The sequence below is a fragment of the Scylla paramamosain genome, chromosome 44 (assembly GCF_035594125.1).
Source record: "Scylla paramamosain isolate STU-SP2022 chromosome 44, ASM3559412v1, whole genome shotgun sequence".
Lineage (NCBI taxonomy): Eukaryota > Metazoa > Arthropoda > Malacostraca > Decapoda > Portunidae > Scylla > Scylla paramamosain.
In genome coordinates, this window is record NC_087194.1 from 1,437,515 (window position 1) to 1,465,014 (window position 27,500).

At 44.5% G+C, this 27,500-nt stretch overlaps 6 protein-coding genes and 1 long non-coding RNA gene across 13 annotated transcripts in view; 5 read left to right on the forward strand and 2 right to left on the reverse strand.

Moving 5' to 3' along the window:
* The window catches only part of LOC135093898 (protein CLEC16A-like), a 22,331-nt gene extending 20,692 nt beyond the window's left edge, over positions 1-1,639 (reverse strand). The window contains 1 exon segment of the mRNA XM_063993553.1: positions 770-1,639. Coding sequence (XP_063849623.1) covers positions 770-843 — 74 coding nt within the window. The 5' untranslated portion in view covers positions 844-1,639.
* A 491-nt stretch (positions 1,640-2,130) lies between these two features.
* On the forward strand, positions 2,131-9,627 carry LOC135093902 (complement component 1 Q subcomponent-binding protein, mitochondrial-like). 2 transcript variants are annotated; one of them, XR_010263521.1, is made up of 6 exons: positions 2,131-2,484; positions 3,312-3,459; positions 4,057-4,259; positions 4,409-4,494; positions 5,891-6,163; positions 9,072-9,627. XR_010263521.1 is itself a non-coding variant. In XM_063993562.1 (5 exons), exons 1-5 carry the CDS (start codon positions 2,250-2,252, stop codon positions 6,038-6,040), a joined length of 822 nt encoding a protein of 273 aa, XP_063849632.1. In that variant the 5' UTR covers positions 2,131-2,249; the 3' UTR covers positions 6,041-7,068. The 2 variants fall into 2 exon arrangements, 1 of the variants encoding a protein (XP_063849632.1); XM_063993562.1 differs by lacking the exon at positions 9,072-9,627 and having other exon boundaries at positions 5,891-7,068.
* Positions 6,431-19,226, reverse strand: LOC135093900 (uncharacterized). 4 transcript variants are annotated; one of them, XM_063993558.1, is made up of 7 exons: positions 13,732-14,617; positions 9,656-9,768; positions 9,210-9,474; positions 8,717-8,890; positions 8,414-8,621; positions 8,157-8,278; positions 6,431-7,750 (listed from the first exon to the last, which is right to left on the reverse strand). In XM_063993558.1, exons 1-7 carry the CDS (start codon positions 13,818-13,820, stop codon positions 7,552-7,554), a joined length of 1,170 nt encoding a protein of 389 aa, XP_063849628.1. In that variant the 5' UTR covers positions 13,821-14,617; the 3' UTR covers positions 6,431-7,551. The 4 variants fall into 4 exon arrangements, with proteins under 4 accessions (XP_063849628.1, XP_063849627.1, XP_063849626.1 ...); XM_063993557.1 differs by lacking the exon at positions 13,732-14,617 and adding an exon at positions 18,924-19,226 and having other exon boundaries at positions 8,157-8,621; XM_063993556.1 differs by having other exon boundaries at positions 8,157-8,621.
* On the forward strand, positions 11,641-14,833 carry LOC135093904 (uncharacterized). Of its 2 annotated transcripts, none has more exons than XR_010263523.1 (3): positions 11,641-11,824; positions 13,754-13,871; positions 14,695-14,833. It is a non-coding gene; the product is annotated as an uncharacterized LOC135093904 (long non-coding RNA). The 2 variants fall into 2 exon arrangements; XR_010263522.1 differs by having other exon boundaries at positions 14,613-14,750.
* Positions 16,028-17,560, forward strand: LOC135093903 (uncharacterized). Its single transcript, XM_063993563.1, has 2 exons — positions 16,028-16,285; positions 16,878-17,560. The coding sequence occupies exons 1-2, from the start codon at positions 16,095-16,097 to the stop codon at positions 17,272-17,274; spliced, it is 588 nt and encodes a 195-aa protein (XP_063849633.1). The 5' UTR covers positions 16,028-16,094; the 3' UTR covers positions 17,275-17,560.
* LOC135093901 (uncharacterized) lies at positions 17,013-20,154 on the forward strand. Its single transcript, XM_063993561.1, has 2 exons — positions 17,013-18,843; positions 19,731-20,154. Exons 1-2 carry the CDS (start codon positions 18,033-18,035, stop codon positions 19,889-19,891), a joined length of 972 nt encoding a protein of 323 aa, XP_063849631.1. The 5' UTR covers positions 17,013-18,032; the 3' UTR covers positions 19,892-20,154.
* Positions 20,155-20,307: 153 nt separating this feature from the next.
* The window catches only part of LOC135093899 (uncharacterized), an 8,921-nt gene continuing 1,728 nt past the window's right edge, over positions 20,308-27,500 (forward strand). Inside the window, exons 1-9 of one of the 2 annotated variants that reach the window (XM_063993555.1) lie at positions 20,308-21,549; positions 23,099-23,306; positions 23,608-23,815; positions 24,284-24,486; positions 24,690-24,811; positions 25,295-25,487; positions 26,022-26,168; positions 26,844-26,969; positions 27,121-27,354. In XM_063993555.1, coding sequence (XP_063849625.1) covers positions 23,112-23,306; positions 23,608-23,815; positions 24,284-24,486; positions 24,690-24,811; positions 25,295-25,487; positions 26,022-26,168; positions 26,844-26,969; positions 27,121-27,354 — 1,428 coding nt within the window. In that variant the 5' untranslated portion in view covers positions 20,308-21,549; positions 23,099-23,111. The other variant, XM_063993554.1, reaches the window with a different exon arrangement.

The window sequence follows — 27,500 nt, forward strand, 5'->3', positions numbered from 1 at the left end:
AGGTTAGGTTAGGTTAGGTTAGGTTAGGTTAGGTTAGGTTTGGTTAAGTTAGGTTAGGTTAGGTTAGGTTAGGTTAGGTTAGGTTAGGTTTGGTTAAGTTAGGTTAGGTTAATTATTTGTACCAGAGAATCACAACTGAAATTAAATAAGTACAAAGAGATAACAGCTACCCATATACCCATTTCCCCTTCCTCCATCTTCCCATCACTTCCATTTCCCCCTTCCTATCTCCCAATACCTCCCATTTCCTACTTCCCTCAAATTTTCCTTTCACCTTTTTTTTTTTTTTAATGTAGGAGTGACACTGGACAAGGGCAACAAAAATCTAATAAAAAAAAATGCCCACTGAAATGCCAGTCCCATAAAAGGGTCAAAGCAGTGGTCAAAAATTGATGAATAAGTGTCTTGAAACCTCCCTCTTGAAGGAATTCAAGTCATAGGAAGGTGGAAATACAGAAGCAGGCAGGGAGTTCCAGAGTTTACCAGAGAAAGGGATGAATGATTGAGAATACTGGTTAACTCTTGTGTTAGAGAGGTGGACAGAATAGGGGTGAGAGAAAGAAGAAAGTCTTGTGCAGTGAGGCCGTGGGAGGAGGGGGGGCATGCAGTTAGCAAGATCAGAAGAGCAGTTAGCATGAAAATAGCGGTAGAAGACAGCTAGATATGCAACATTGCGGCGGTGAGAGAGGCTGAAGACAGTCAGTTAGAGGAGAGGAGTTGATGAGACGAAATTCTCTTGATCACTCCCCTTCCTCTTCCCATTACTCACCTCAAATGGTCGAGGGAATGGGGGTTTTTCCTCCACAGTCCTCCCCCCCCAAACCATCCCCTTCCTTTCAGCATGGCCGCTCCTCCTCCTCCTCCTCCTCCTCCTCCACTTCTTTACTGGGTATCAATGCTGTACTCTCTCTCTCTCTCTCTCTCTCTCACTCTCTCTTTGGCATTATGCTTTACCTCTCTCTCTCACTCCCTCTCTCTCTCTTACACCGTCACACAGGCACATACACCCTAGATACACCCTGATTTTACACCCTAAACCTTTCTCTACGCTCTCGAAAACACCCTTGCGTAATATCTACACCCTAATTACCTCCTCACACTTAAGATTTGCACCCTAATCTCACACACCCTATTCACCCTGGATCCCCACAGCACCCTAGAGACGTGAAATACGCACCCTTAAGAATTATCACACCCTGGGAACAACTACACCCTAGAAGATACACCTTTAATTATTTACACCCTGGAAGTTTATCGTAATCTTTCTAATACACCCTAATCTTCCTATTACACCCTATATAAAGGTATTCTACGCCCTTACACGCCCTTGATCCCTAGATACACCCTTACCAGAGACCTACACCCTGAAAAATACACCCTAGATAACTTGCTTTGTCTTAAATACACCCTAGGGTTAGATATAAACAAATCACCACCGCCACCACCCTGGGATCACTCGTGTTTTCGCCCCTTTTTAGGCCTAATTAGGGTGCTTTTTAAGGTTTGATAGATCCCTAGGCCTATAAAGCACTACGGTACACTAGGCAGGTACACTTGGGAGGCCTAATTACGCCGGAAACACCTGAAATGAACACCCGAACACCTAATTTACACCCCCTCACTTAGACAATAACACTCCCAGACTGGTTTTATATTCATGCTCCCTTTATTTTGTTTCCTGTTTTTATATAGGTTTTAATATGTTTTCTTGTGCTTTTGTGTGATTTTAGTGGGTTTTTACTTTTATTTGGTGCATTTTATCTTTAGACGTGGTTTTATATTTATGCTCACTTTTATGTTTCATTCTAATTTATACGCGTCATAGTTTTTCATGTGTATCTGTTTTTGTAGGTTTTTGGGTGTCTTTATTTTATATTTTTTATATGCTATATTTTATATGTTATAAGTTATTTTACATATATAAATGTGTGTGTGTGTGTGTGTGTGTGTGTGTCATTATACATTACAGTCATTACACCCACACATAGGTTTATTGTTGTATATAAGAAAATTGGAAGAAATTAGGAAATTTATAGTTGCTTATAATAACGTAAACGATTAAAAAAAAAAAAAGTAAGTCCAATAAGAGGCATGACTTATTTACCAGGTTACCGGCGTCGTCTGCAGGAGAGAGGGAGAGGGATAGACAAGGAGCGAGCGGGACAGGACACGTGTGGGATCAAAACACAACCACTTTTCCCTAAATTTTCACCTGTGTACGTGGTCTTAGAACCCTAAAACTTCCTGAAATGCTGCGTGGAGCCCTGAACCGGGGGTGGGTGTCCTCGGGGTGCCTTAAGGGGCGCGTTATGTCCCTAAATACGCCTATAATAAGGAACCTTGCCCTGGTGTCCTGTTGCTCGCCTCCATCCCTTGGCCGGCCCTCGTCTTCTTCCTCTTCCTCTTCCTCTTGTCTTCCCCGCCTCGCCACGTCCTCCAAGCTGTGTTCCTGTGGCTGTGGCATTCACGGCATCCACACTAGAGGTATGCTGTTATTAAATATATATTGTGTTTAGTATTAAGTTTGTCGTGTTCTGTGAAGTTCAAATTATTTTATTAAAAGTGTATACGTTCCTTGTAAACTGTATTTCATTATCTTTCTTCGCTCTCTTGTGTAATTTGTTAGTGCGTGTAGTGTTGATATCAGTGTTTTCCTTCGGTTTACGATCGCTTGGCCTGTAGTTAATCTGGCGCCATACCGAACACTCACTTTCTTTATTTTCCCTAGTGTCGGCCCTCAGTGTATCCAGCCCTTGGACACACTACCACCATCTTGTCACTGCTTATACTTTCCTTCCTTCCACCACTTATTTATTGATTTATATATATATTTTTAGACGTGGATGCCAAATTATGTGTTTTTTTTGAGCAATTTCCCTCTAAGTGTTGTGTAAGTGATGTGTGTGTTTAATTTCCCGTTTATCATCACTCCCAGGTCCTTTATTTTCCTTTGCAGATCGTTCAGTTTTGTCATTTCATTCATCATTTCACTCGGATATCTTTAAATGTCTATAAAATTCCCTGCCATCTTATTTATCCATTCTCATACCATTTACAGAGCTTTATCCTTAACCATTATCATCTCCCCTTTCTCTTGTCTTCCATTTCCCTCCCCCTACCCCTCCTTACCTCCCTAATGATTCAACACTAACAAGATTACTGAGTCCATCCCATCACCTACTTGTCTTGTAAATAAAACACTTATTCTTCCTCTCTGAACTTTACCCATTTCCTCTCCCTTCCCTCCCTCAATCTGTAGTGCCTCCCTCCTTCCCTCCGTCTGACTGCTCCATCTCTCCGTTCCTCCTCAGGTGACAGGGAGCTGGTTGAGTTTCTACAGGAGGAAATTGTGGCAGAAAAGAAGACTCTGCAGGCTAATCTACCGGCACATCTTGGGGATTTTACTGTGAAGGGGACCAGTGCTGAACTCACCCTCTCCCGCTCCTTCCATGATGAAAAGTGAGAGAGAGAGAGAGAGTGTTAGTGAGAGTTTATGGTGCTTTTGTGTGTGTGTGTGTTTGTTTTCCTTTTATTTTCTTTATCTTTTTTGTTCTTTATTTCTTTTCTAATGCATTTTTTTATTTCTCCGTTCCTACCTCACCTAGCGTAACCCTTTAAGTTAGAGAGTTAAGAGAAAGTGTTAGTGAGAGTTTATGGTGCTTTTGTGTGTGTGTGTGTTTGTGTGTGTTTGTTTTCCTTTTATTTTCTTTATCTTTTTTGTTCTTTATTTCTTTTCTAATGCATTTTTTTTATTTCCCCGTTCCTACCTCAACTTAACCCTTTCCTATCACCTTCGGAGTCACCGTCACACTCACCATTCCTCCCATTTTCTCCGTTTTCTGTGTCTTTTCACTCCTTCCTTTCTTCCACTGTTTATCTTTCAATCCTTCACTCCTGCTTCACCTAAACAAACCCTTGGCTACCATCATTATTCACTATCTCTTCCATTTTCTCTTTTCCCCTTCTTCTTTCTTTATCTTCTAATTCCTTCTTCCTTTTCCTGTTATCTTCCAGTCCTTCATTCCTTCACTTCTAACCATTCCCTATCACCTTCAGAATCACCATCACTCTCAATGTAAACCACACCGTCGACCAGGAGGACGACGGCACCGCAGAGCTAAACCAGGACCAGACTGAGGGTGTTCTGAAAAGCCGGCCAAGTTTCGAAGTCGATGTCGTCATTGGGTCCAAAACTTTATCCTTTACCTGCTCTTTTGTGGGACCCGTTGACTTGCAAGGCGGACAGGAAGCTGCGGAAGGTGTGTACGTGTGTGTGTGTGCGTTGATTCATCTCTCTTTCCCTCTCTTTCTCATCTTTATTCTGATCTACATTCCTCGTCATTAAGCTTATTTTCGCACACACCGCTTCTCTCCCATTACGCTAATCCGAACCTCCTTGCCTTGGTAGATGTGTTCGGCATCAACGAACTGACCGTTTACGAGGGGGAGTGGTCCGAGGCAACCTACTGTGTGTCTGGCGATATCCTAGATGGGGTAAGTCTGTCTGTTATTATTATTGCTATTATATTCACTAGTGTAATTCCTATTTGTCCACTGTTACTACTCTCATCACTAGTGTCATTCACTTTTTTTTTTTTTATGTAGGAGTGACACTGGCCAGGGGCAACAAAAATCCAATAAAAAAAATATGCCCACTGAAATGCCAGTCCCATAAAAGGGTCAAAGCAGTGGTCAAAAATTGATGAATAAGTGTCTTGAAACCTCCCTCTTGAAGGAATTCAAGTCATAGGAAGGTGGAAATACAGAAGCAGGCAGGGAGTTCCAGAGTTTACCAGAGAAAGGGATGAATGATTGAGAAAAACTGGCGGAGACGTCTTAGAATGCCTAACTTCATAGAAGCTGTTTTAGCTAGAGATGAGATGTGAAGTTTCCAGTTCAGATTATAAGTAAAGGACAGACCGAGGATGTTCAGTGTAGAAGAGGGGGACAATTGAGTGTCATTGAAGAAGAGGGGATAGTTGTCTGGAAGGTTGTGTCGAGTTGATAGATGGAGGAATTGAGTTTTTGAGGCATTGAACAATACCAAGTTTGCTCTGCCCCAATCAGAAGTTTTAGAAAGATCAGAAGTTCAGCATTCTGTGGCTTCCCTGCGTGATATGTTTACCTCCTGAAGGGTTGGACATCTATGAAAAGACGTGGAAAAGTGCAGGGTGGTATCATCAGCGTAGGAGTGGATAGGACAAGAAGTTTGATTTATAAGATCATTAATGAATAATAAGAAGAGAGTGGGTGACAGGACAGAACCCTGCGGAACACCAATGTTAATAGATTTAGGAGAAGAACAGTGACCGTCCACCACAACAGCAATAGAACGGTCAGAAAGGAAACTTGAGATGAAGTTACAGAGAGAAGGATAGAAACCATAGGAGGATAGTTTGGAAATCAAAGCTTTGTGCCAGACTCTATCAAAAGCTTTTGATATGTCCAAGGCAACAGCAAAAGTTTCATCAAAATCTCTAAAAGAGAATGACCAAGACTCAGTAAAGAACTAATATTATTTCTACTTTCTAGTGTTTTGTTTCCTCCATGATATAAATGCCAGACTCCTTCCCATGCCCAGTATAAATGCCAGACTCCCTCCTATGTCCAGTATAAAATGCCAGACTCCCTCCTGTGCCCAGTATAAATGCCAGACTCCCTCCTATGTCCAGTATAAAATGCCAGACTCCCTCCCGTGCCCAGTATAAATGCCAGACTCCCTCCATTGCTCAATATAAATGCAAGACTCCCTCCTGTGCCCAGTATAAATGCCAGACTCCCTTCCTTGCCCAATATGAACGCCAGACTCCCTCCCATGTCCAATATAAATGCCAGACTCCCTCTTGTGCCCAGTATAAACGCCAGACTCTCTCTCTCTCTCGCGCCACAGATGATGTATGACCTCTTAATGAACATGCTGGAGGAACGAGGCATCACTAACGAGTTCGCAGAGCAGCTTAGCACAATCTGCTCAGAATACGAACACTCTCTCTATGTCGGCCTTCTCCAGCGCTTGCAAGATTTCGTCAAGCGCAAGTAGTGTGTGCCCGTGTGTATCGTAACCTCTCACACACATACGCGCGCACACACACTCGTACACGCAATGATCGCTGCTGTGCTTGTATCACTGTGATTTTCCATTGTGTAAGGTGTGTGTGGTTAGGTATTGTTGTGTATATATATTGGTGTGTGTGTGTGTGTGTGTGTGCGGGTGTGTGTGTGTGCGTACATACATCGAGAGGTCATTAATAGTCACTGTGTTGTTTTCTCATTGTGTCTTGTTAGTGTTATTCATTTATTGATTTATTGATTTTTTTTTTTTTTTTTTTTTTTTTTTTTTTTTTTTTTTTTTTGCAACAGGTGTGGAAAATTGTACAGGAAAATGTGATTCTATAATTGCCATTTTTTTTATATTTTATTATTATTATCATTATTATTTTTTTTTTTCAATTCTTTCCTTCTTTTACAAACTTAGAAGCAAAAATAGTGGTGACGTTTTGAATTGTCTTTCATCACAAGGTTACAAACATAAATATTGAAATCTTTAGTTATTTTTATTATTACAAGCTTAGAAACAAATACTGGTGATTTTTTAATTTTTTTTATTGTTTCTTTACAAGCTTACAAAAAAATATTGGTGACGTTTTTCATTCTCTTATTATTACAAGCTTAGAAACAAGTACTGGTGAATCTTTTTTCTCTATTCTTTCTTTACAAGCTAACAAAACACAAATACTGCAGCCACTTTGTTGTTATCTTACTATTACAAGCGTACAGAACTTAAACATTGAAGTCTTTTAATTATTTCACTTTATTACAAGCATAGAAACAAAATACTGATGATTATTTTCATTTTATCTTATTTGTTTTTCATTATTTCTTTACACACTCACAAACAAAAAAAATAGTGACGTTTTATCATATTACAAGCTAGTGTTGGTGAGGAGCAAACTGTCTCATTTCCTTCCAATTATCCAGCAAACTGTTTCATTTCCTTCCAGTTATCGACTGTACAGCGCCTGGACTTGGGCATTTGTATTTCATAATAAAGAACATAAAAAAAAACAAGGTAACAGTGGTGCATTAACCTGTACATCACCGAGCCAGTGGGGTACAGCTGCAGTGAGGGGTGACAGGATAGAGAATGGGTGCTCTGTCTTTCTCTCTCTCTCTCTCTCTCTCTCTCTCTATTTTTTTTTATTTATTTATTTTTTGTATAGGCTTCCAAGACTGGGACGTGTTGTATGCCTTTGTCTTTTCTATATGTTTATTATTTTTTTATTTATTTATCCATTTTTATTTATTTTATTTATTTATTTATTTTTTTGGTTTATTTTTTTCTCCCTATACCAAGTTCTTTCATTTACGATACATTGCCTCTCTCTCTCTCTCTCTCTCTCTCTCTCTCTCTCTCTCTCTCTCTCTCTCTCTCTCTCTCTCTCTCTCTCTCTCTCTCTCTCTCTCTCTCAATAAGAATAAGAAAAGATTAAAATTAAGAATAAGAATAATAAAAAGCTGCACACACACACACACACACACACACACGGACAATTAACTCGGAAACAGGATGGATGGCAGGAGACGTGTGGCCGGCATGTTTCTCCCTCCACCCTGAAATTTTAAGTTGACCCACAAAGTTTCAAAGTAGACATGAAAGGTCACACCAGCCACAGTGATGACCTCTGACCCCCTGAAGTTAGGCTCCCAGTGCGCGAGGTGGAAGCCGTGTTGTCTGAGTCCCGTCACCACCCTGGGGGAATGGGGGTGGTGATGAGTTAGAAGCTGCATCTCTCTCTCTCTCTCTCTCATCAGATCCTCTCCTCTAACTGTCTTCAGCCTCTCTCATCGCTGCAGTGTTGCATCTCTTTCTATCTTCTACTGCTATTTTACGCTAACTGCCCCTTTGACCTTGCTAACTGCCTGCCTCACCTCCTCCCATGACCTCACTGCACGACACTTTCTACTTTCACACGCCTACTCTGTCCACCTCTCTAATGCAAGAGTTAACCAGTATTCTCAATCTTTCATCCCTCTCTCCACTGATCCCTGCAACTCCCTGCCTGCTTCTGTATTCCCCCTTCAACTGACCTTTAACCTTTTGGGACTGGCACCTCAGTGGGCCTTTATTACACACACACACACACACACACACACACCTGAGGTATCTTCGGGCCATGTTGAGCAGGTGAGGTGTGGGATGTGTCTTGTTACCTGTCGTCTTGAGCCCGTCCAGGTGAACCTCCAGACCCACCTGCTGTGTTTGCTGCAGAATGTTACTCTGAGAGAGAGAGAGAGAGAGAGAGAGAGAAAACAAAAAACAAATACTACAATTACTTCTTTCACTACCACTACCACAACAATTCTTCTCACCACCATCACCACCACCACCACCTCCTTCTTCTTCTCCACTCACCTTAAACAGCGATTCCTCCATCACACTCCACTCATCCCCTTCAATATCCATCTTGAGAAAGTGGAGGTGGTTGTGGTTGTGGCCCAGCCTGGCGCGGATGGCTGGGAGGGGCCCGTAGTGGATGACTTGTGGATTGGTGGAGGAGGAGGTGGAGAAGTAATACTGCTTCACAAAATGCGTTCCCACTCGTATTTTGTAGAACCATAATCTGTTGGTTTATTTTTTATTTATTAGTCTATTTTATTGTTTTTTTTTTTCGCTATTCCACATTACACACACAAACACACACACGCACACACACACCTGTCTCCCATGTGCGTCGGATAGTTCCTGTGTGCGTAATCGTCGTCAAACGTGTACACTTCACAACCGAATTTGGCCATGTGTGCGTCAAACGTGAAGTCGTGTCCTGCCCCCAGCGCGTACACAAGGCAATACACTCCCTGCACGTACACAGGCGGGTCGTGGCACACATACCTGGGTGTACATGTGTGTATGTATGTGTGTGTGTGTACTATTAATAATTAAGTAATGGAAATAGATTGTGAGTGAATAAATAAGTACGTAAAAAGAAAATATTGAAAACTAATCGGCTATTTAGATGTGGTGGAACTGACTGACTGACACACACGTACACACACACACACAATCACTATAGTGTGTGTGTGTTTATTTTATATTTGTAATTTTATTTATTTATTTATTTATTTATTTACTTATTTATTAATTAGCAGTACTTTGATCTCCTGCTGTTGTTATTGTTACTACTACTACTACTACTACCACCACCACTTACTTTTCACCATCAGTCTTGTAATTACAGGAGTACCCCCCCATAGCAATTAGCTTCCTGCAGGTGTAAGTGGGGGAAGACAGCAGGTGTAGAGCCTCCTCCAGTACCTCCCTCAGCTCCTCCTCCTCCTCCTCCTCCTCGTGTCTTGATATTATAGCTCTTCCTCCTGGTTCTCCTCCTTCCCTTCCTCCTCCTCCTCCTCCTCTTCCGTAGATGGAGATATATTTAGTAGGAGGAGGAGGAGAGTGGAGGTAAAACTCTGGCTGTTCTGAAATTAAATGGTTTGCTTAACGAAGAAGGAGGAGAAGGAGGAGGAAGAAGAATAGGAAGAGAAAAGAAAAAAAAATAGCAATGAAAATAAGAAACAAGTAAAGTATAATAACGAACAGGAATTGACGTAGGGAAAATATGAAAAAATAAACAATGACAAAGATGGAGAGATTAATTACCTTCCCGATAGACGTAGATGAAGAAGAAGAGGAGGAGGAGGAGGAGGAGGAAGAGTAGCTGGATGTAAACCCTTCCTCCTCTTCTTTGCTTGAATTGGAACCAGCAAAACATCCTGAAAGATCAAATTAAATCTCTCTCTCTCTCTCTCTCTCTCTCTCTCTCTCTCTCTCTCTCTCTCTCTCTCAGCCGTTAACTTCATTATTATCACAGTATTTCGATTTTTTTATGCTTTTTTTAGGCCTATTATTAGTATTTAGGCTTTGTTGTAATAGTTTATAAGTTTCTATCATCACTACTGTTACCACCACCACCACCACCACCACCTTGCTTGTTGGCAGAGCAAATACCTCAAGGATTTTATCAAGCACTTTCCTCTCTCTCTCTCTCTCTCTCTCTCTCTCTCTCTCTCTCTCTCTCTCTCTCTCTCTCTCTCTCTCTCTCTCTCTCCGTTTAATTTTCTTGCTTCTTTTCCTCTCTCTCTCTCTCTCTCTCTCTCTCTCTCTCTCTCTCTCTCTCTCTCTCTCTCTCTCTCTCCGTTTAATTTTCTTGCTTCTTTTCCTCTCTCTCTCTCTCTCTCTCTCTCTCTCTCTCTCTCTCTCTCTCTCTCTCTCTCTCTCTCTCTCTCTCTCTCTCTCCGTTTAATTTTCTTGCTTCTTTTCCTCTCTCTCTCTCTCTCTCTCTCTCTCTCTCTCTCTCTCTCTCTCTCTCTCTCTCTGCGTAAAATCTGAATGTGTTGAATTGAAAGGGAAAAAAAAATCTTTCAAAGTCTCCCATTAATATATTCGATTTTCTAGTGACAGATTAAAAACATTACATTATTAACAGGAGAAACACTCTTGACAACCCGGCTAACCATCTCTGTGACCTTGAAGAATACCCGCGGTGAGAGAGGGGAGCGCTTCGTATTATTAAAAGGCATTCAAAGGTCAGAGGTGAGCCAGTAGTGATAAACAGAAACGTTTTGGTGCCGCATCTCCTGTGTACGATAATCATGACCTAAAAAGAAATAAAGAATAGGGGATTTCAAGATCGCGCGTACGTTTTCTTTGAAGGGCAGAGGGCATCGTAACGGAAACTTGAAAACGCTTTGGTTATGTTATCTTTTCTCTGGTTTAACGGTTGTTTTTGGGTTTCTGGGTTTAAGTTAACTACAATTCTACCTTTTTGATGATGATGATGATGATAATAATAATAATAATAATAATAATAATAATAATAATAATAATAATAAATGTTTCCAAGATCGCTTTAATCGGGTTTCTGTGTATAACTTAATCAAAATTCTACTAAAAAAAATAGAAAATACCCGTGAAAAAAAATTAATAAACTTTGGCCGAGTTCTCAAGCGTGTTTCTCCCGTTAATAATGTAGAAATGTTGTTAATCTGTCACTAGAACCGTAAAAAAAAACATGCTTAAGAATTTGTATCACTTCACCACGACTAGAAATGTTGTTAATCTGTCACTAGAACCGTAAAAAGCATACTTAAAAATCGGTATAACTTCATTTACAGCCTTTTGAAAGTAGTGAAGATGCGTAAAGGTGTTTCAGAGTAAGTCTTTCAAAACGCAGGCACAGCTGGAAATTCACGTATTTCTCTTAGGGACGCAGAACCAAGCACGTTCAATAATCACATTTGAAGATACTGTACCTGTAAGTGCACTACATAACGCGAATTCTTAAACTGCAACTATGAATAAACGAACAGTACTTTAATTGAAACTTTCCCTCAAACCTGTTATTATATCGCTACCCTTAAATGACAATATTCTTCCTGAAAAATCATCTTCTACATTGCCTCAATCTCATCACCGTATTTTAAAACTGCACCGCACCGCTACATTGCAAAGGCTGTAGTTGAAATGAAACGCATTTTTCAAGAGTGATTTTTAATAGATTTAGTGACGGATAAACACGATTCCCTAGATTATGAACGAGAGAAACACTCTTGAAAACCCGGCTAGTCATCTCTGTGGCCTTAGAAAAAGTAGAGGTAAAAAAGGAAGTGTTTTTTGATAACCGCCCTCAGCTTGCATGTTAGGCTACCAGGAACTTGCTCTCCCTCACACGCGCACTGCCTCCCGTGCACGCCAGCCCTCCTCGCACTGCCCCAGACGGTGGTAAGAGCTGTCAGGGAGAGAAACTAAGTCCTGGTATTCGTGTGGAAGGTACAGTACTCGTTTTCTTGTGATTGGAAGGTGAAAAAAGGTGACGTGTGTGTGTGTGTGTGTGTGTGTGTGTGTGTGTGCTCTTCTTTGAATGTTTTGTTGGTCAGTGTCGTAGTAGTAATAGTAGTAGGAGTAGTAGTAGTAGTAGTAGTAGTAGTAGTTACCAGAATCGCCACCACCACTACCACCACAATATTAAAAAGTCTTTAAACTTTATCACTAGAATCACGAAAAAAAAAAAAAAAAAAAACATGAAAACCCTGAAAAACCCCAATGACTTCCAATTAAGCCAACTAAACTACCATAAGAATCCAGGAAACACCCTTGAATTACATTGGAACCTATTTAAACCATCTCTGTAATCATGGAAACACCTTTGAAAACCCCCATTAACTTCCACATGAGCCAGCCAAGGTCGAAAAAGCGCCCCGGCAAAGCGGTGGGCAAACAAACAAAGATCAAGAAGAGAAAACTAGAGCCGAATTCAGAAACATTTTGCTCTCTTACCACAACTTCAATTTAAGGCCACGGAGACAATTAGGCTGGTTCTCAAGCGTGTTTCCCTTGTTCATAATGTAGAGATGTTGTTAATCTGTCACTAGAACCGTAAAAATACCACTGGAACCCCGCGTCACTACAACTAGAGGCTTTAGATAGTAGTGAAGATGTGGCGCGGAGGTCAAAATGGTGGTAGCGTGTCTTGCAGCACTCGGGGACTCCCACCTTATGAATTATTGATATGGTAACAATAACTCTCGCTCTCTCTACATGATGAGGGTCTGGAGGAGCGCCCCTTTCATTTGCATCCTAAAGACTCTGATATCTTGCCTGGCTACGCTGTCTCCTGCGTGGCTGAGTGGGTGAGTCAGTTCCGTTCAGTGATAGTTTGATAGGCTGCAGTGGAAGTTATTGCGGGTTTTCAAGGGTGTTTTTTCATGATTCCAGTGACCGTTTGACAGGCTGCAGTTGAAGTTATTGTGGGTTTTCAAGGGTGTTTTTTTCATGATTCCAGTGACAGTTTGATAGGCTACAGTGGAAGTTATTGTGGGTTTTCAAGGGTGTTTTTCATGATTCCAGTGACAGTTTGACAGGCTGCAGTGGAAGTTATTGTGGGTTTTCAAGGGTGTTTTTCATGATTCCAGTGACAGTTTGATATGCTGCAGTGGAAGTTATTGTGGGTTTTCAAGGGTGTTTTTCATGATTCCAGTGACAGTTTGACAGGCTGCAGTGAAAATTACTAGAGAATTTTAAAGGATTTTTTTTTTTTTCGTGATTCCAGTGATATTTTTAGAAGATTCCTGCATCACTAACGAATAAAAAGAACCTCACTGATCATCTCGTTGGCATTTGAAGCTTCATAATCTCGGGAAGTTTCAAAACATCCGTAAATTAAAGCTGGTATTCAGAAACCCCTTGCTCTCTCACCACGAGCTTCCAAGACCACAGAAATGATCAGCCAGGTTCTCAAGACTGCTTCTCCTGTCAATAATGTAGAAATCTTGTTCATCTGTCACTGGAACCGTAAAAATACCTTTGAAAACCCTTCGTTCTTCATCATGACTGTTTTCAAAAGCCACAGAAATGATCAGCCAGGTTCTCAAGACTGCTTCTCCTGTCAATAATGTAGAAATCTTGTTCATCTGTCACTGGAACCGTAAAAATACCTTTGAAAACCCTTCGTTCTTCATCATGACTGTTTTCAAAGGCCACAAAAATGATCAGCCAGGTTCTCAAGACTGCTTCTCCTGTCAATAATGTAGAAATCTTATTCATCTGTCACTGGAACCGTAAAAACCCCCTCAGAAACTCGTGTCACTTCAACTAACCCTTTCAAGAGTAGTGGAAGCAGTAATGCGGCGCGGCTGTGTTGGCGGGTAATAGTGAAAATAGTCCTGCCAAATACTAACCTGTTTCTTCGTACACCTGCAGCTGAGGTGAGGGGCGGCAGGCACCTCATGTGGCAGGCTGAGGCGGGGTTTCTACACTTCCTGGGCATCAGCAACCACAATGAACTCTTCGCTAAGGTCCAGGCACCTCAGTTTTCAGGGTGAGTGTCGGGACTCGGGAGACATCCGCGTTTGAGACAGGTTTGGTGTTTGAGAGTCTGGTCTGCACTCTGAACACCTCTGCACCACCTCCACTACATTCAAAAGGCTTTAGTTGAAGGTGTACGAGTTTTGAAGGGTGTGCCTATGGTTGTAGTGGCAGATGAACAAGATTTCTACATTGTTAGCAGGAGAAACACGCTTGAAAACCTGGCCAGTCATGTCTGTGGACTTAGAAAACTGTGGTGGTGAGAAAATGAAGAGTTTAATAATAATAATAAGGGGCTTACTTAGACGTGTGTGTGTGTGTGTGTGTGTGTGTGTGTGTGTGTGTGTGTGTGTCAGTACTCGTGTCTGTCATTGTCGTGCCATCCTTGTGTAATGCAATAATGATGCAGCCAAGAGTCGTGTCACGCTTCACTAAGTTTGTCAAATTATTACTACAGGTGATGAATATTAATTTAGCAAGTTATCCATTTCCTCGTCACCTGCAGCCACACTGGGCAGGGACAGGGTGTGGCAGAAGTGTGAAGCAGCAGGGACAGGGTGTGGCAGAAGTGTGAAGCGGCAGGGGCAGGGTGTGGCAGAAGTGTGAAGCAGCAGGGATAGGGTGTGGCAGAAGTGTGAAGCAGCAGGGACAGGGTGTGGCAGAAGTGTGAGGCAGCAGGGACAGGGTGTGGCAGAAGTGTGAAGCAGGATAGAGCTTCACGTAAATGTTGAATTAATTTTCATTTATTTGTCAGCACTGAGAAGACTGAGAGCAGTGATGCAGCGCTGTGGCGGTTGTTCATGTGGTTATTTCCCTGTGTTGTCTCTGCCTTGAAGGAGACAAGCGTGGCAGCGTCAACGAACACCTGGACAGTCTGTTCAGCGCCATCGAGACGCGCTCCCTGGACCAGCTGCGGGAGTGCCTGCGTCAGGAGCCTCAGGGCATCAATGGGCACGGCGGGCCCTTCTACGTGACCCCTCTGCACTTCGCCGTGGAGGCGGGCTGGGTGGAGGGCGTGAGGGAGCTGCTGGAGCAGGGGGCGTCAGTCTGCGTCAGGAACCAGTACGACCAGACGCCGCTGCACTACGCCGCCACGGCGCGGCAGCAGGCCATCGTCACGCTGCTGCTGGAGTGCCACAGCAGCGCGGCGGCCGTCAACCAGCAGGACATGCGAGGCAGGTCACCTCTGCACGAGGGCGCGGCCGCCGCCTGCCTGCCGGTGGTGAGGCAGCTGCTGGACAGGGGCGCCGCGGTGGCCACCCACGATAAGCAGGGCGAGTCGCCGCTCCACAAGGCAGCCAAGGCGGGCGCCCTGGAGGTGATGGTGGCGCTGATGGCGGCGGGGGCAGACCTGCGGGAAAGAGACCTGCGGGGCATGTGTGCCTTGCGCTGGCTGGCGCTCTCCACCCCCCACGGCCTGCCGCGGCTCCTGGACCACCTGCTCGTCACCAGCGGCGCGGGCAGCCGCCACTCGCCCGTCACCTTTGACTTCTCGGCACTGGCGACGCACTCCGGCACGCAGCAGTGCCAGCTCCTCTCCTACCTGATAGAGACACACAACCGTGAGATGCTGGCGCACCCCGTGTGTCACGCGTTCCTCCTCATCAAGTGGAAGAGAGGCAAGCTGGTGTTCCTTGGGTATCTGCTGTACTTCGTGGTGTACGCTTTACTCACCAGCTTGTTCATATTCATGCGGCAGCTGCGGGGACGCTCGGCGGACCACGCGCTCCTCCCGAACGCCACACACGACGCCGACGCCGCCGCGACCTCCTTCTGCCTCTCTCCCCGGGGGGCGCAGGGCGTGCAGGTGCTGCTGTGCGTCATGACGCTGCTGCTGCTCGTGACGCAGCTCAACCGCCTCAGGATCCAGGGGTGGGCGTGCGTCAGGGCCCCAAACTTCTGGCTGCAGCTGTCCTCGGCTGTGTGCGTGTCGAGCCTCCTCGCCTCGTCCTGGCGGCCGGGCGTGCACGGCGCGGCTCCCTGGGAGCATCACGTGGGCACCGTGGAGCTGCTGCTTCTGCAGCTGCAGTTCCTCCTCATCCTGAGGAAGTACCCCTCGCACGGCCTGTACGTGGCGATGTTCATCCGCGTGGCCGAGGACTTCCTGAAACTTTTCTTCGTGTACTGCACTCTGCTGGTCAGCTTCACCGCCACCATGTTCCTGGTGTTCAACGCGCGCCCGCAGCAGGACCCCGTATACAGCAGGTGGCCGCTGCTGTTCCTCAAGAGCGTCACCATGATGGTGGGCTCCGTGGACGTCACTGGTCCACTGGCGGGGCAGCTCGACCGCCTTCCCTACACCAGTTACCTTCTCTTTTTCTTGTTCATCCTCTTCATCCCCATCGTGCTGGCGAACCTGCTCGTGGCCCTCGCCGTCAGCGACATCCGGGAGCTGCGCGCCTCGGCACACCTCACTCGCCTGGCCAGGTGAGTCCCCCCGCCCTCTCACCACCGCACTCTCACCACACGAGCCAGACAGGGAGCCACACGAGCCAGGCAGGGACCACACGAGCCAGGCAGGGGACCACACGAGCCAGGCAGGCCCAGGGGGCCACACGAGCCAGGCAGACAGAGGGATGGACAAACACGCAGCAGTGATGGCAGGGAGTGTGCATCGCCGTGTTTGGTGAGCCTCACGCGGGTAAAGTGTGAAGAATTAGTAACAAGTGGAGGTGAAGGGAGTAAGGGAGTGGTCGGCGTGGGGCAGCTGTGGGCCAGCAGGGCATCGCGGCGGCTACGGTAGGGGTTGCTTGAGGAGCTCCAGGCCAGCAGGGATGGGAGGGAGGGAAACTAAAGGCCAAACTAAAAGATTAATATTTTCCGTGTTTCAGTTTGGGAATGCTAAAAATAGGCCTTTTTTTATATTTACCGCTCCCCCCCAAAAAATGAAAGACCCAATTTTGTCACAGGTAAAGAGGAGCCGCGCCAGGTAGAAGTGCATGCTGAGCCATGAATACCTGTGAGCAGTAGGCCCTGGCGCCCTCACGAGGCTGACGCTGATCCCTCCCCCTCCCCCCAGCATGGTGGAGGCCATCGGGAACATGGAGCAGTTGTGTGACTTCCCGCTGCTGCGTCGCCTGGCGGGATACTGTCGCCTGGACATCAAGTCAACGCAGGTGCGGCTGTGGCCCCAGCACGACGCCCGCCGCCCGGCAGTCACGGTGGAGACACGCAGGCGACACCCCCACGCCCCTCGACGCCCGCGCTGGTGTGCGTGGCTGCTGCACCGCCTTCACCCGAGCTGCTACCGCGTGCACGTCCCCGCCACGCTGCAGGAGGACGTGCTGGCCAGGGTCGCCGCCAGGGAGGCAGTCCCCGTCGATCCTAACAAGATGGACGTTCCTCACGATTACAAGCTACTGTTTGAGGAGATCGTCAGGAGACTCAAGCTCCTCGAGGCCTCTCACATGCACTAGCGCTCCGCCCCCCCACGCCCCGCCTGCTGCAGGACGCGCTTGCTTCTCACCATGCTGTAAAGTGAGTGTGTTTGTTTGAGCCTGCCTCACAATGGCTGGCGCGTGCACTGTCACTACACCCAGGGTCGGCAAGACAGGCCCCTGGAAGGAGCGTGGCCTGCCCAGTGCCCACTCGTCCCGGTGTTGTGTTCATGGCTGCCCCCTTGTTCGTGGCTGTCCGCTCTTTCTTTACAAACAAAAGGCTGACTGCTGTGAATGCTTTATGGGGTCTATTCCATCTATTTCATCCCTATATGTGGCTGATCTCTTAAGAAACTTGTCACTCATGTTGATGACACCATGGAGTTTTCCTCCTGTACGTTGCCATCGCCCCGTACGTTGCTATCCTCCTGCACGTTGCTATCGCCCGCAAACTGTGCATGCGCGGAACCCAATGTTGACAAACAAAGGCGTGTTGATAAACATTCTGTCCGCTGCTGTCCACCACCACACTGCTGAAGACTGTTGACAGATTAGCCAGATATAGAAATGGAACAAACCTTACAAAGTGTTCACAGCAGAGACGTGCACGCAGCTCGCTTATCACGGGGCGCACAGGACGTGTGGAGACAGGATGTAACAAGATAGACAGACCACTCCCCCCTATCTCTAGATCTTGGACCTAAAGGCCACGCCGCATCGCGCCGTCCTACCTTTCGCTAACACTTAGTGCGTTGTCTCAACTCTTCACACACGCACACACGCGCACACACAGAGCCATGGCGAGCGTCCTGCCATTGCTGCTGTTGCTCCTGCTCCTCCTAGTGCTGGGTCTCGGAGGCGCACCACGCCCCACCCTGGCCCTGAACTGCAGTGTTGCTGTAGTGGAGGAGGGACAAACAAAGCCCATCAGCATCAAGCCCGCCAAATCTCAAAGGATTTTTGGGTTTATGAGGCCTGAGAGTGACTTCAAGGGCGTCCGTCTTGAGCTGCAGGAAAGGAACGGCACGCCCCGCACCGCCTGGTTCCCTGCCAGCAGGGAGTGTTTCCCGCGCAATGGCATGTGGCTACAACTCCAGACGAATATAGAACCATTAACCTCAGGGGATTTTCGTTTAATCTTCCACACTTCTGCATGCCGTAAGGAATGCTTGTTACAAACAACATCCAGTTTCCATATCATCAGTATGGCGGCTGCCGGCCCCTCCAGCTTGTACAGAAGTAAAGACCCACCCATTAACTGTGAGTGGGACCTCATGCCCTTCTCGCGGCACAACAACCAGAGCACTCGCACTCCCTTATCCCCTTGCCAGGACGCCCCATCCAACACCACCACCACCACCACCACGACCACATCGATGAAGCCTACCTCCACCTCCACCAAAACCACTTCGACCGCATCGATGAAACCTACCTCCACCTCCACCAAAACCACCACATCGCGGGAATACTCCACCACCGCCACCACCACCACATTGCTGCCCCTGAGTGTGGTGATGTTAGTGGTGTTTGTGTTGGTGTTTACGGTGGGGTATCTGGCGGTGTTCTTGGTGTTGGCGGTGCGTCTGCGGCTACACCTTGCAACATTAAGTGAGTATAGTGTGTGTGTGCATGTGTGTGTTCATGGCTTAAGCTACAGCGTATACGGAAAAAAAACTTTAATCTCTTACCAATAAATTTCCAGACCACAGAGATGATTATCCGGATTCTCAAGACTGTTCATCCGATTAACTGTGTAGAAATCACGTTAATCTGTCACTGGCACCGTAAAGAAACATCCTTAGTACACCGTGTCACTTCAACTAGAGCCTTTGGAAAGTGGCGGAGGCGTGCGGCGCGGATATGTTTCAGAATATAGTATTTTCTTCATTGTCCTGTAATTTGCAGCTCTTATTCTTCCAACACTTCTTCAATCAGTCACTTACATGTTTATAAATTTTCCTTTAGGCTGGTCTCAGTAGAGGTCTGCACAGCGGTTCCTCCTGTGCCGTTGTCAGTCTTTTCTTTAGTCTCCCTCACTTCCTCCTGCCGAGTGGGTCCGTTTTCTGTATCCCCCCCTGCCAGACGTACCTCATCCCTTCTTGTGACGCCCCAGCCAGCTGAGTCTCGCCTCTCTTGCCTTGTCCACAAAAAACCGACGTGGTGTACTTAATTGTTAATGAATTATTTACGTTATTTACATTATTTCTGGCCTATGATGGCACACACCAGCCTCAGCGAAGTGAAAAAACCGGGTCTTCATGATGCTTGCACCGAGCCTGCACCGAACCTGTCTTCCTGCCGCACCGAACCTGTCTTCCTGCCGCCTCGCCTCGCTCTTACCTCCCGCGTGAAAAGGAATGTGTAATAGATGACTAGATAGATACATAGATGCGGAGGTAGACAGACAGATAGATAGATAGATAGATAGACAGACAGATACAGCTCCTTTATTAGTCTGTTTGTATAATGTATGAAATGAGTGTATCTTATTGCAGCAAATGAGGTGATGTTCCTGCGTGGCGGCTTGCAGTCCACCTCCAGCAGGGAAAAGACACTCCTGCAGGCCGCCGCGTCCCACTCCGCCGCTCGCCAAGGCATGGAGTCACAGGCTGCACAGAACTTTGAAGAGCAGACGTACGATGTGTTGGTGCTGTAGTGCGAGATGGAGCCGCGGCAGAACTGCAGGGGATGAGAGGCGCTGAGGAAATAATTTAAGAAGACTCATTAAATTTAACAGTTGTGGAATCTGCTGAGTTTGCACAGATGCCATTTGTAATACGCACTAACTTCAATAGATATGTGTATGAATTTTAGTGCATATATATCATACCACTGTGTTTGTATGTCAGTTATGTTTATAAGCAATATTACACTGACAAGTAACATGCGTCAGCCGATTAAAGTTAAAAAAGAGGCGGGGATCGACTTTCAATCAGACCTCAAGTATGGCGTGAGAACACCTCGCCTCCCATAGCTGCAATATTTATAGTTTTAAGATTATAAGATACTGAGTGGCAGGTTTCGTGTCTCGGAAGCTTCAAAATTGCCAAAGTTGCAGTTGATGGGGTTGTCACAGCAGCAGCGCCATCTGGGTCCTGCCTGGCGTCACTGTCTAACATAATGGGTGATGCATGGCGGGTTCAGAAAATTAGTTTACTCAATATGTTTTTCATAGTTTGAGCTTTGCGTGTTGTTGTGTTGAGGGTGTTTTTTTTTTTTTTTATAAGTGTTGTAAGCTGCCTTAATAGTCGACTTGTGTAATAAAACGAGTGTGTGCTGGCGAGATGTGCTGGAGTTGAACCCTAACCTAACGTAACTTACCCTAACCTAACTTAACCTAACCTAACCTAACCTAAGCCACTTCGTATTCATTCACCCACTCACGCCCATCCATTATTTTGACATTTTTTTTACCTTGTTATCTCCTGAAGTGAGGGTGTCGTCTGGTCTTTCCACTTGCGACTGTAAGCAAGGTGTTCCTACGCAGCTTGAGGTGTGAGGGCGGTACGTGTGGCATGCCTAGAGGTGGGAATGTGGACCAGTAGCGATTGAAGTGGGTTTCTCTCTCCTATCTCTCTACTACTACTAAATGATTTAAAGAACCAAGTAGCTGATGCCTGTGTTTAAGATACAGACCTAATGCTCTTAAAACTACAGAAAACGTAAAATATTCAGGTAATTCTATTGTAATTTGTCGTGCATGTCAGAAGGGCGCATGAGTTTCAGAATTCCAGGTGGTTTGCAAGATAATAATGATGCTAGTGATAGTTTTGGCAAGGCTATGGTAGTTTGACAATGCTAATGGAAGTTATTGGGGTTTTCAAGACGGTTTAATGATACTGGTGACAATTTAACAAGAGTTCTACATCATTTTCTTAGTTGTGATCGGCCAGAAAAGAAAAAGAAAAGAAAAAGAAAAGAAAGAAAAGTTCAGATTTAGAAATATAAAAGTTTACGATAGAAATAATTATTATAAGAAGGAAAATGGGAAGAAAACCCTTTACGCGTTCATTCTAGTAAAGAAAACGAAATAATAATTGTAACAGTGACGAAGCTGAAAGCGTAACATGTATTTCTGTAACTCTACGAGACAAGAAGAGAAATAGTTTAGTTCCCGTGAAAGAAAAAAAAGAAAAAGAAAGAAACGACAGTAAGAGAAAATGTGGATTTGTGTAACTCTACGAGGCAAGAAGAAAATAGTTTAGTCCCCGTGAAAAAGAAGCTACAATAAGAGAAAATGTGAAATTACGTAAGAGAGAGTTATGTAAGAGTTGTTTACTTCTCACTCCTCCCTCTTCGCCACTCAGCAACAAGGTAACTAGACTTGAATTAGTGCCAGTCAGATATAGTCACAGTAGTCATCTTTATAAGCAAGAACGTGACAAAATACGAGTGACAGATGAGAAAACAGGATATTTGACAAAGCTAAAGTAAACAATAATTAATCTTTTCTCGAACGTAAGCACGAAAATAAGGTCTGAATAGCGACTGCCAGATTCAGTCACCACACAGTCACCATTACAAACAGAAATGTGACAAAATGCGAGTGATTATAGTGACTGGTGAAACTAGATGAAATAAACATTAATCCTTCTTATTCTGAAACACGAACGCGAAAAATAAGACGAAAAAATCATGTGAGATACGTTAGATAAATAGAAATATGAGTCAAGAGGAATAAAAAGGGGGAAAAAAATAAAGAAAGGTATACAAGAAGAAATGGTAACTACATATATGATAACGGATGATAATAAGAAAAAAAATATATATATCAACATTAATTCAATTACAATAACTTACGAATACAAGAAGAAAAAGTACAAATAATAACTTAGATTGATTAGAAAAGAAATTCATTGACTCACATAACAAGTGTGATAAGGCATTTTATCAGTGACCGTGTGTGTGTGTGTGTGTGTGTGTGTGTGTGTGTGTGTCATTTGTCTCTTAGCCCTCGCCCCATCACGTTCACAGGTAATGTCTCGTTAATTAAAGGTGCTTGTTTAATTAGGCTGTTGGGTAGTTATGTGCCATGGCTAGTTTAAGTTGTTCACAGGGTAGTTTAGAGTCTGGTGAAGGTCTAATTGGGTCGATTAGGGTAGTTTGATGTTACTAAGGTTATTAGGTTAGTAGGCAGTTTAGATTAGGTAGTTAGGTAGTTAAGTTGTGAAGTTAATTAGAGTTTAGAAATAGCTTAATGGGCTTGTTGACAAGATTTTTTATGTAAATGGCTCGATTAATTTGTGTAGTTAGATAGTTAAGGAATTGTTAGAGGTATAGATGAGTCAATTAAAGTTTAGGAACAGTTTAATTAGAGTGTTTTGATTGTTTCAGTGTGCTAGAGTAGTTTTCTCAGATTGTTATGTAAGAAATCAGCCAGAATTGGGTAGTTAGGTAGTGAAGAAGTTGCTAGGGAAGTTGTTAGACAGTTAAAGTAGTAAAGATAGTTTTAATTAGCTGTAATTAAGTAGAAGCATTAAGTAATCACCTCGTTAAGTCATTCAGGAAAGCTAGTAACAAAGGTGGCGTTGCAGGAGTGACATTGTAAGGTACTGTCTACTTATCTTATCACCACGGGGACTTGAAATGAGAGTAAAGAAATTTTGTTTGCTGATAATAAGCTTAGGCAATGGTGAACCTCTTGAAGGGGGGGGAGGGGGTGACTGCTGGAACTGAGGTATGGGAGAATAGATAGATAGATAGACAGATAGATAGATAGATAGCTCATTAGGTAGATTGATAGACAGATAGAATGTTAGATATATTGAGAGAGAGAGAGAGAGAGAGAGAGAGAGAGAGAGAGAGAGAGAGAGAGAGAGAGAGAGAGAGAGCCCACAAACTAACAAACCTCATATCTTTCCAGCAACAACAGCAAGATGACTCAAAACCAGAGAGAAGAAGAAGAAGAGGAGGAGGAGAAGAGGAGGAGGAAAGAGAGAGAAGAGGAAGAGGAGAGCGAGAGGCATTTAGTGAGATGGGAAAGTAATGGGCCTCTTCCTCCCATTCCTGACATCAATTTTGCATCTTTCCTTCTCTCTGTTTTGACCCAGCATGGAGGAAAGAAGGCCCTGGTGAGAGAAGAGGAAGAAGAGGAGGAGGAGGAGAAGTTATTGCAGATAGGAAGAAAAAGGAAGAAGATTTAGACAGAAGGAAAGGAAGAGAAGAAGGAGGAAGAGGAGAAAGAGAAGGAAGAGAGATGGTTAGGAAAACGAGGAAGAGAGAAATAGAGTAATAAAAGTTAGGAAAGGAAAGATATGAAAGAGAGAGAGAGAGAGAGAGAGAGAGAGAGAGAGAGAGAGAGAAGAAATTAGATTACAACAATAACAATCATAACTACTACTACTACTACTACTACTACTACTTCTTCTACAGATTGACGCAGCCACAGGGAAACACCACACTTACAGCGACATATGTGCAATGGTGCCGCGGGTGTGTGCAAACCTGAAAGCTGCAGGTGTGGAGGAAGGGGACAGAGTGATGATACTGTCACCTAACCATATTGACTACCCCATCACTACCTTGGCCATTCAACTCCTCCCTGCCACCTGTGTCCCTGTCAACCCTACCCTCTCCCCTGGTAAGTCTCTCTCTCTCTCTCTCTCTCTCTCTCTCTCTCTCTCTCTCTCTCTCTCTCTCTCTCTCTCTCTCTCTCTCTCTCTCACGTGCAAATAAACAAACATTTTAAATCCAAATCTTACTGCAGAAAGATAGTTTACACACACACACACACACACTCACACACATACATTTTTAATTATATTTAGTCTTTTAATTACTTAAGAATCAATATTAAGAGGGAGTCTGATGGAGGCCCTGAATTCTCCTAAGGGCCTTAACAAAATCCTCAGGGTCAGTAATAGTAGCATTAGTAGTAGTAGTAGTAGTAGTAGTAGTAGTAGTAATAGTAGTAGTAGTAGTTAAGTTCTTGTATTCCTAATTAGATTATTGTCATATTGTATTATCATTATTATTATTAGTAGTAGTAGTAGAAATAATAGTAGTAGTAGTAGTAGTAGTAGTAGTAGTAAAACTCCACCGCCTACAGAGGAGGTGGCACACATAGTCGGGGTGAGTGGAGTGCACTGGGCGGTGGTGGAGGAAGGTGTAGTGGATCTGGTGGAGAGAGTGAGGCTGCTTCTCCCCAACGACTGCCTCAAGCAAGTGTGGGTCATCGGCTCCTCTTCCAGCCACCCGTCCCTCTCCCAGCTCATGAGGGGTGAGAGTGGCAACGCTTCTGTGCTGGAGAAGGTGAGAGGGAGAGAGAGGGAGAGTGAGAGTGTGTGTGTATGTGTGTGTGTTTTCTTTTTTTCTTCTTCTTATCACTGTTCTTGCCCTTGTTCTTCTACATCTTCCTTCTCCTGCCCCTCCTCCACCTCCTTCCTCCACCTCTCCACTTGTATGTCGTATCAATATTCCTCCTCCACCAGGTTAACATAGTCCCTCTCCCACAGGATTCCTCCCGCAGCCCTGGCAATGTTGCAGCCCTTATGCCCTTCTCCTCAGGCACCACAGGGCTTCCGAAGGGCGTCCTGCTGCCTCACCGCTCTCTACTCACTGTCGTAATGCAGAACAAGTGAGAGGGGAGGGGGGGAGAGAGAGGGAGAGGGAGAGTAAATGGTGTAAGGAGAGAAATGAAATGTATTTGAGATTTAAATGGTAGAAAATTGAATTGTTACGAGAGAGAGAGAGAGAGAGAGAGAGAGAGAGAGAGAGAGAGATTAACCTACCTTACATATCCTAACCCTTATCTTTACAATTTCTTTATAATCCATAACAAGAACTTTCCATCATATTCCAGAATAAGTTTGGAAACTTTTCAAAGACTCCACAACCCTTTAAAGCCTTTGAAAAAAAAAAAACACCAGAAGCTCTTAACCCTTTGAAACACAAGCACAAACACACACACACACACACACAGAAACAAACTCTTTAAAAATGTCTAAAAAAAAACCTTTGCCAGTGAAAAAAAATACATAAACAAACCCTTTAAAAATATCCAGAAACCGTTTAAACCCTTTGCCAACTCTTTAAAATACATAACTCTTTTTTATTCCAGGTGCCTGCGAGATGCTTCTAAGGAGGCGGGTAGCTCTCGAACATCAGTACTAAGTAGGGTCCTTCTTGTGCTGCCCTTGTACCATATCTATGCCAACAACACCAATATTATCACCCTTATTTCTGGCGGCAGGGCGGTGCTTATGTCAAAGTTCTCGCTGCCTGACTTGCTGGGGACTATAGAGAAGTATAAGGTGAGGGGGGAGGAGGAGGCAAGGAGGAGGGAAGGGTGAGGGAAGGGAAGAAGCTGTAATAGAGGGAAAAGTAAAGAAGGTTTGTGTTAGAGAAAGATTGAGAGGGAGAGAGAGAGAGAGAGAAGGAAATGTAAAGTTATAGTGTTTTTTAGTGTGAGAGAGAGAGAGAGAGAGAGAGAGAGAAGAATAATCGTAAACACACTCACAAACATGACATTAACCCTTTCACAGCAGCACACAATTAGAAGCAGCAGAAGCAATTTGCGGAGTGTTTACAAGCAGTTACAAGGAATCAACCTCCGAGAAACGAGTTATTTTGCAATTCCCTCCCAATTCGGAGCTTGAGTGTGACTAGAATAAGTGGAGGTATCTCAGACTGCCAATTAGAGAAAGGTGTACCAGGTGACAGACAAAGGGTTAAGACACACAAACACACACACACACAAACGCACACACACCTTAGAGGAAGAAAAGAAAACAAACTCATTCACACTCTCTCTCACTCTCTCTCTCTCACTGTCTCATCTTTCACAGGTTACATATGTTCCTCTGGTTCCTCACATTGCCAATTACATGATCAACTCTCCTCTACTGAAGCAGTATGACCTTTCCTCCCTCATGGCCTTTGCTAGTGGCTCAGCTCCTATTACCCCCACTGCTGCCAAGGCCCTCACTGAAAAGGTATGTGTGTGTGTGTGTGTGTGTGTGAGTGAGTGAGATTTTTTTTTGTTTTTTATCTTTGTTTTTTGTCTGTTTGAGTATAAAATAAAGAGTTTTTTTTGCTTGTGTATATATTTTTTCTTTTTTTTTGTTTTATTTTATTTATTTATCTTTATTTTATTTTATTTTATTTTGTTTGTGTGAATTTGAAAATACTGTTGTTATTATTTTTATCTCATTTCTTGTTTCTTTCTTTTTTAACTTCTGCTAACTACTACTAGTACTACTACTACTACTACTACTACTACTACTACTACTACTACTACTACTACTACTACTACTACTACTACTACTACTACTACTTCATTCTTTTATTCCCACCACTACCTTCTTCTTCTTCTTCTTCTTCTTCTTCTTCTTCTTCTTCTTCTTCTTCTTCTTCTTCTTCTTCTTCTTCTTCTTCTTCTTCTTCTTATTATTATTATTATTATTATTATTATTATTATTATTATCACTATCTTTATTATTATTCTATCATTACTATTACCATCATTATTATTCCAACATCATTATTTTCCACCACCACGACCACCACCACCACCACCACCACGACCACCACCACCACCACCACCACGACCACCACCACCACCACCACGACCACGACCACCACGACCACCACCACCACGACCACCACAGACAGGCAGAGGGCTAGGGATAGGCTATGGGCTGACAGAGACCTGCGCCACAGTGAGCATCAACAGCCCCATGGTTGGAATAAAGGAGGGAAGCGTGGGGCGCGTCCTGCCCTACGTGGAGGTGAAGGTGAGAGAGAGAGAGAGAGAGAGAGAGAGAGAGAGAGAGAGAGAGAGAGAGAGAGAGAGAGAGAGAGAGAGAGAGAGAGAGAGAGAGAATAGTAAATTTGAAAGGGGTGGCAAAGAGAGAGAGAGCTAACCAACTATTTCTCTCCCCTTAGATCGTCACCCCAGGGAGCAGAGAGGCACTGGCAAGGGGGAAGGAGGGGGAGGTGTGGGTGAGGGGACCTGGGGTGATGCTAGGTTACGCTCCCACTCCCACCAGCCCACCCTCCCCCTGGGGCCTGCAGGAGGGGGGCTGGCTACCCACGGGGGACCTCGGATACTGTGATAAAGATGGGTTTTTGTTCATTACTGACAGAATTAAGGACGTCATCAAAGTGAAGGGCTTCCAGGTAAGTGAGAGAGAGAGAGAGAGAGAGAGAGAGAGAGAGAGAGAGAGAGAGAGAGAGAGAGAGAGAGATTGTAATGATAATAATTGCTGGTACTTTTATTCTTCCTCCTCCTCCTCCTCCTCCTCCTCCTCCTCCTCCTCCTCCTC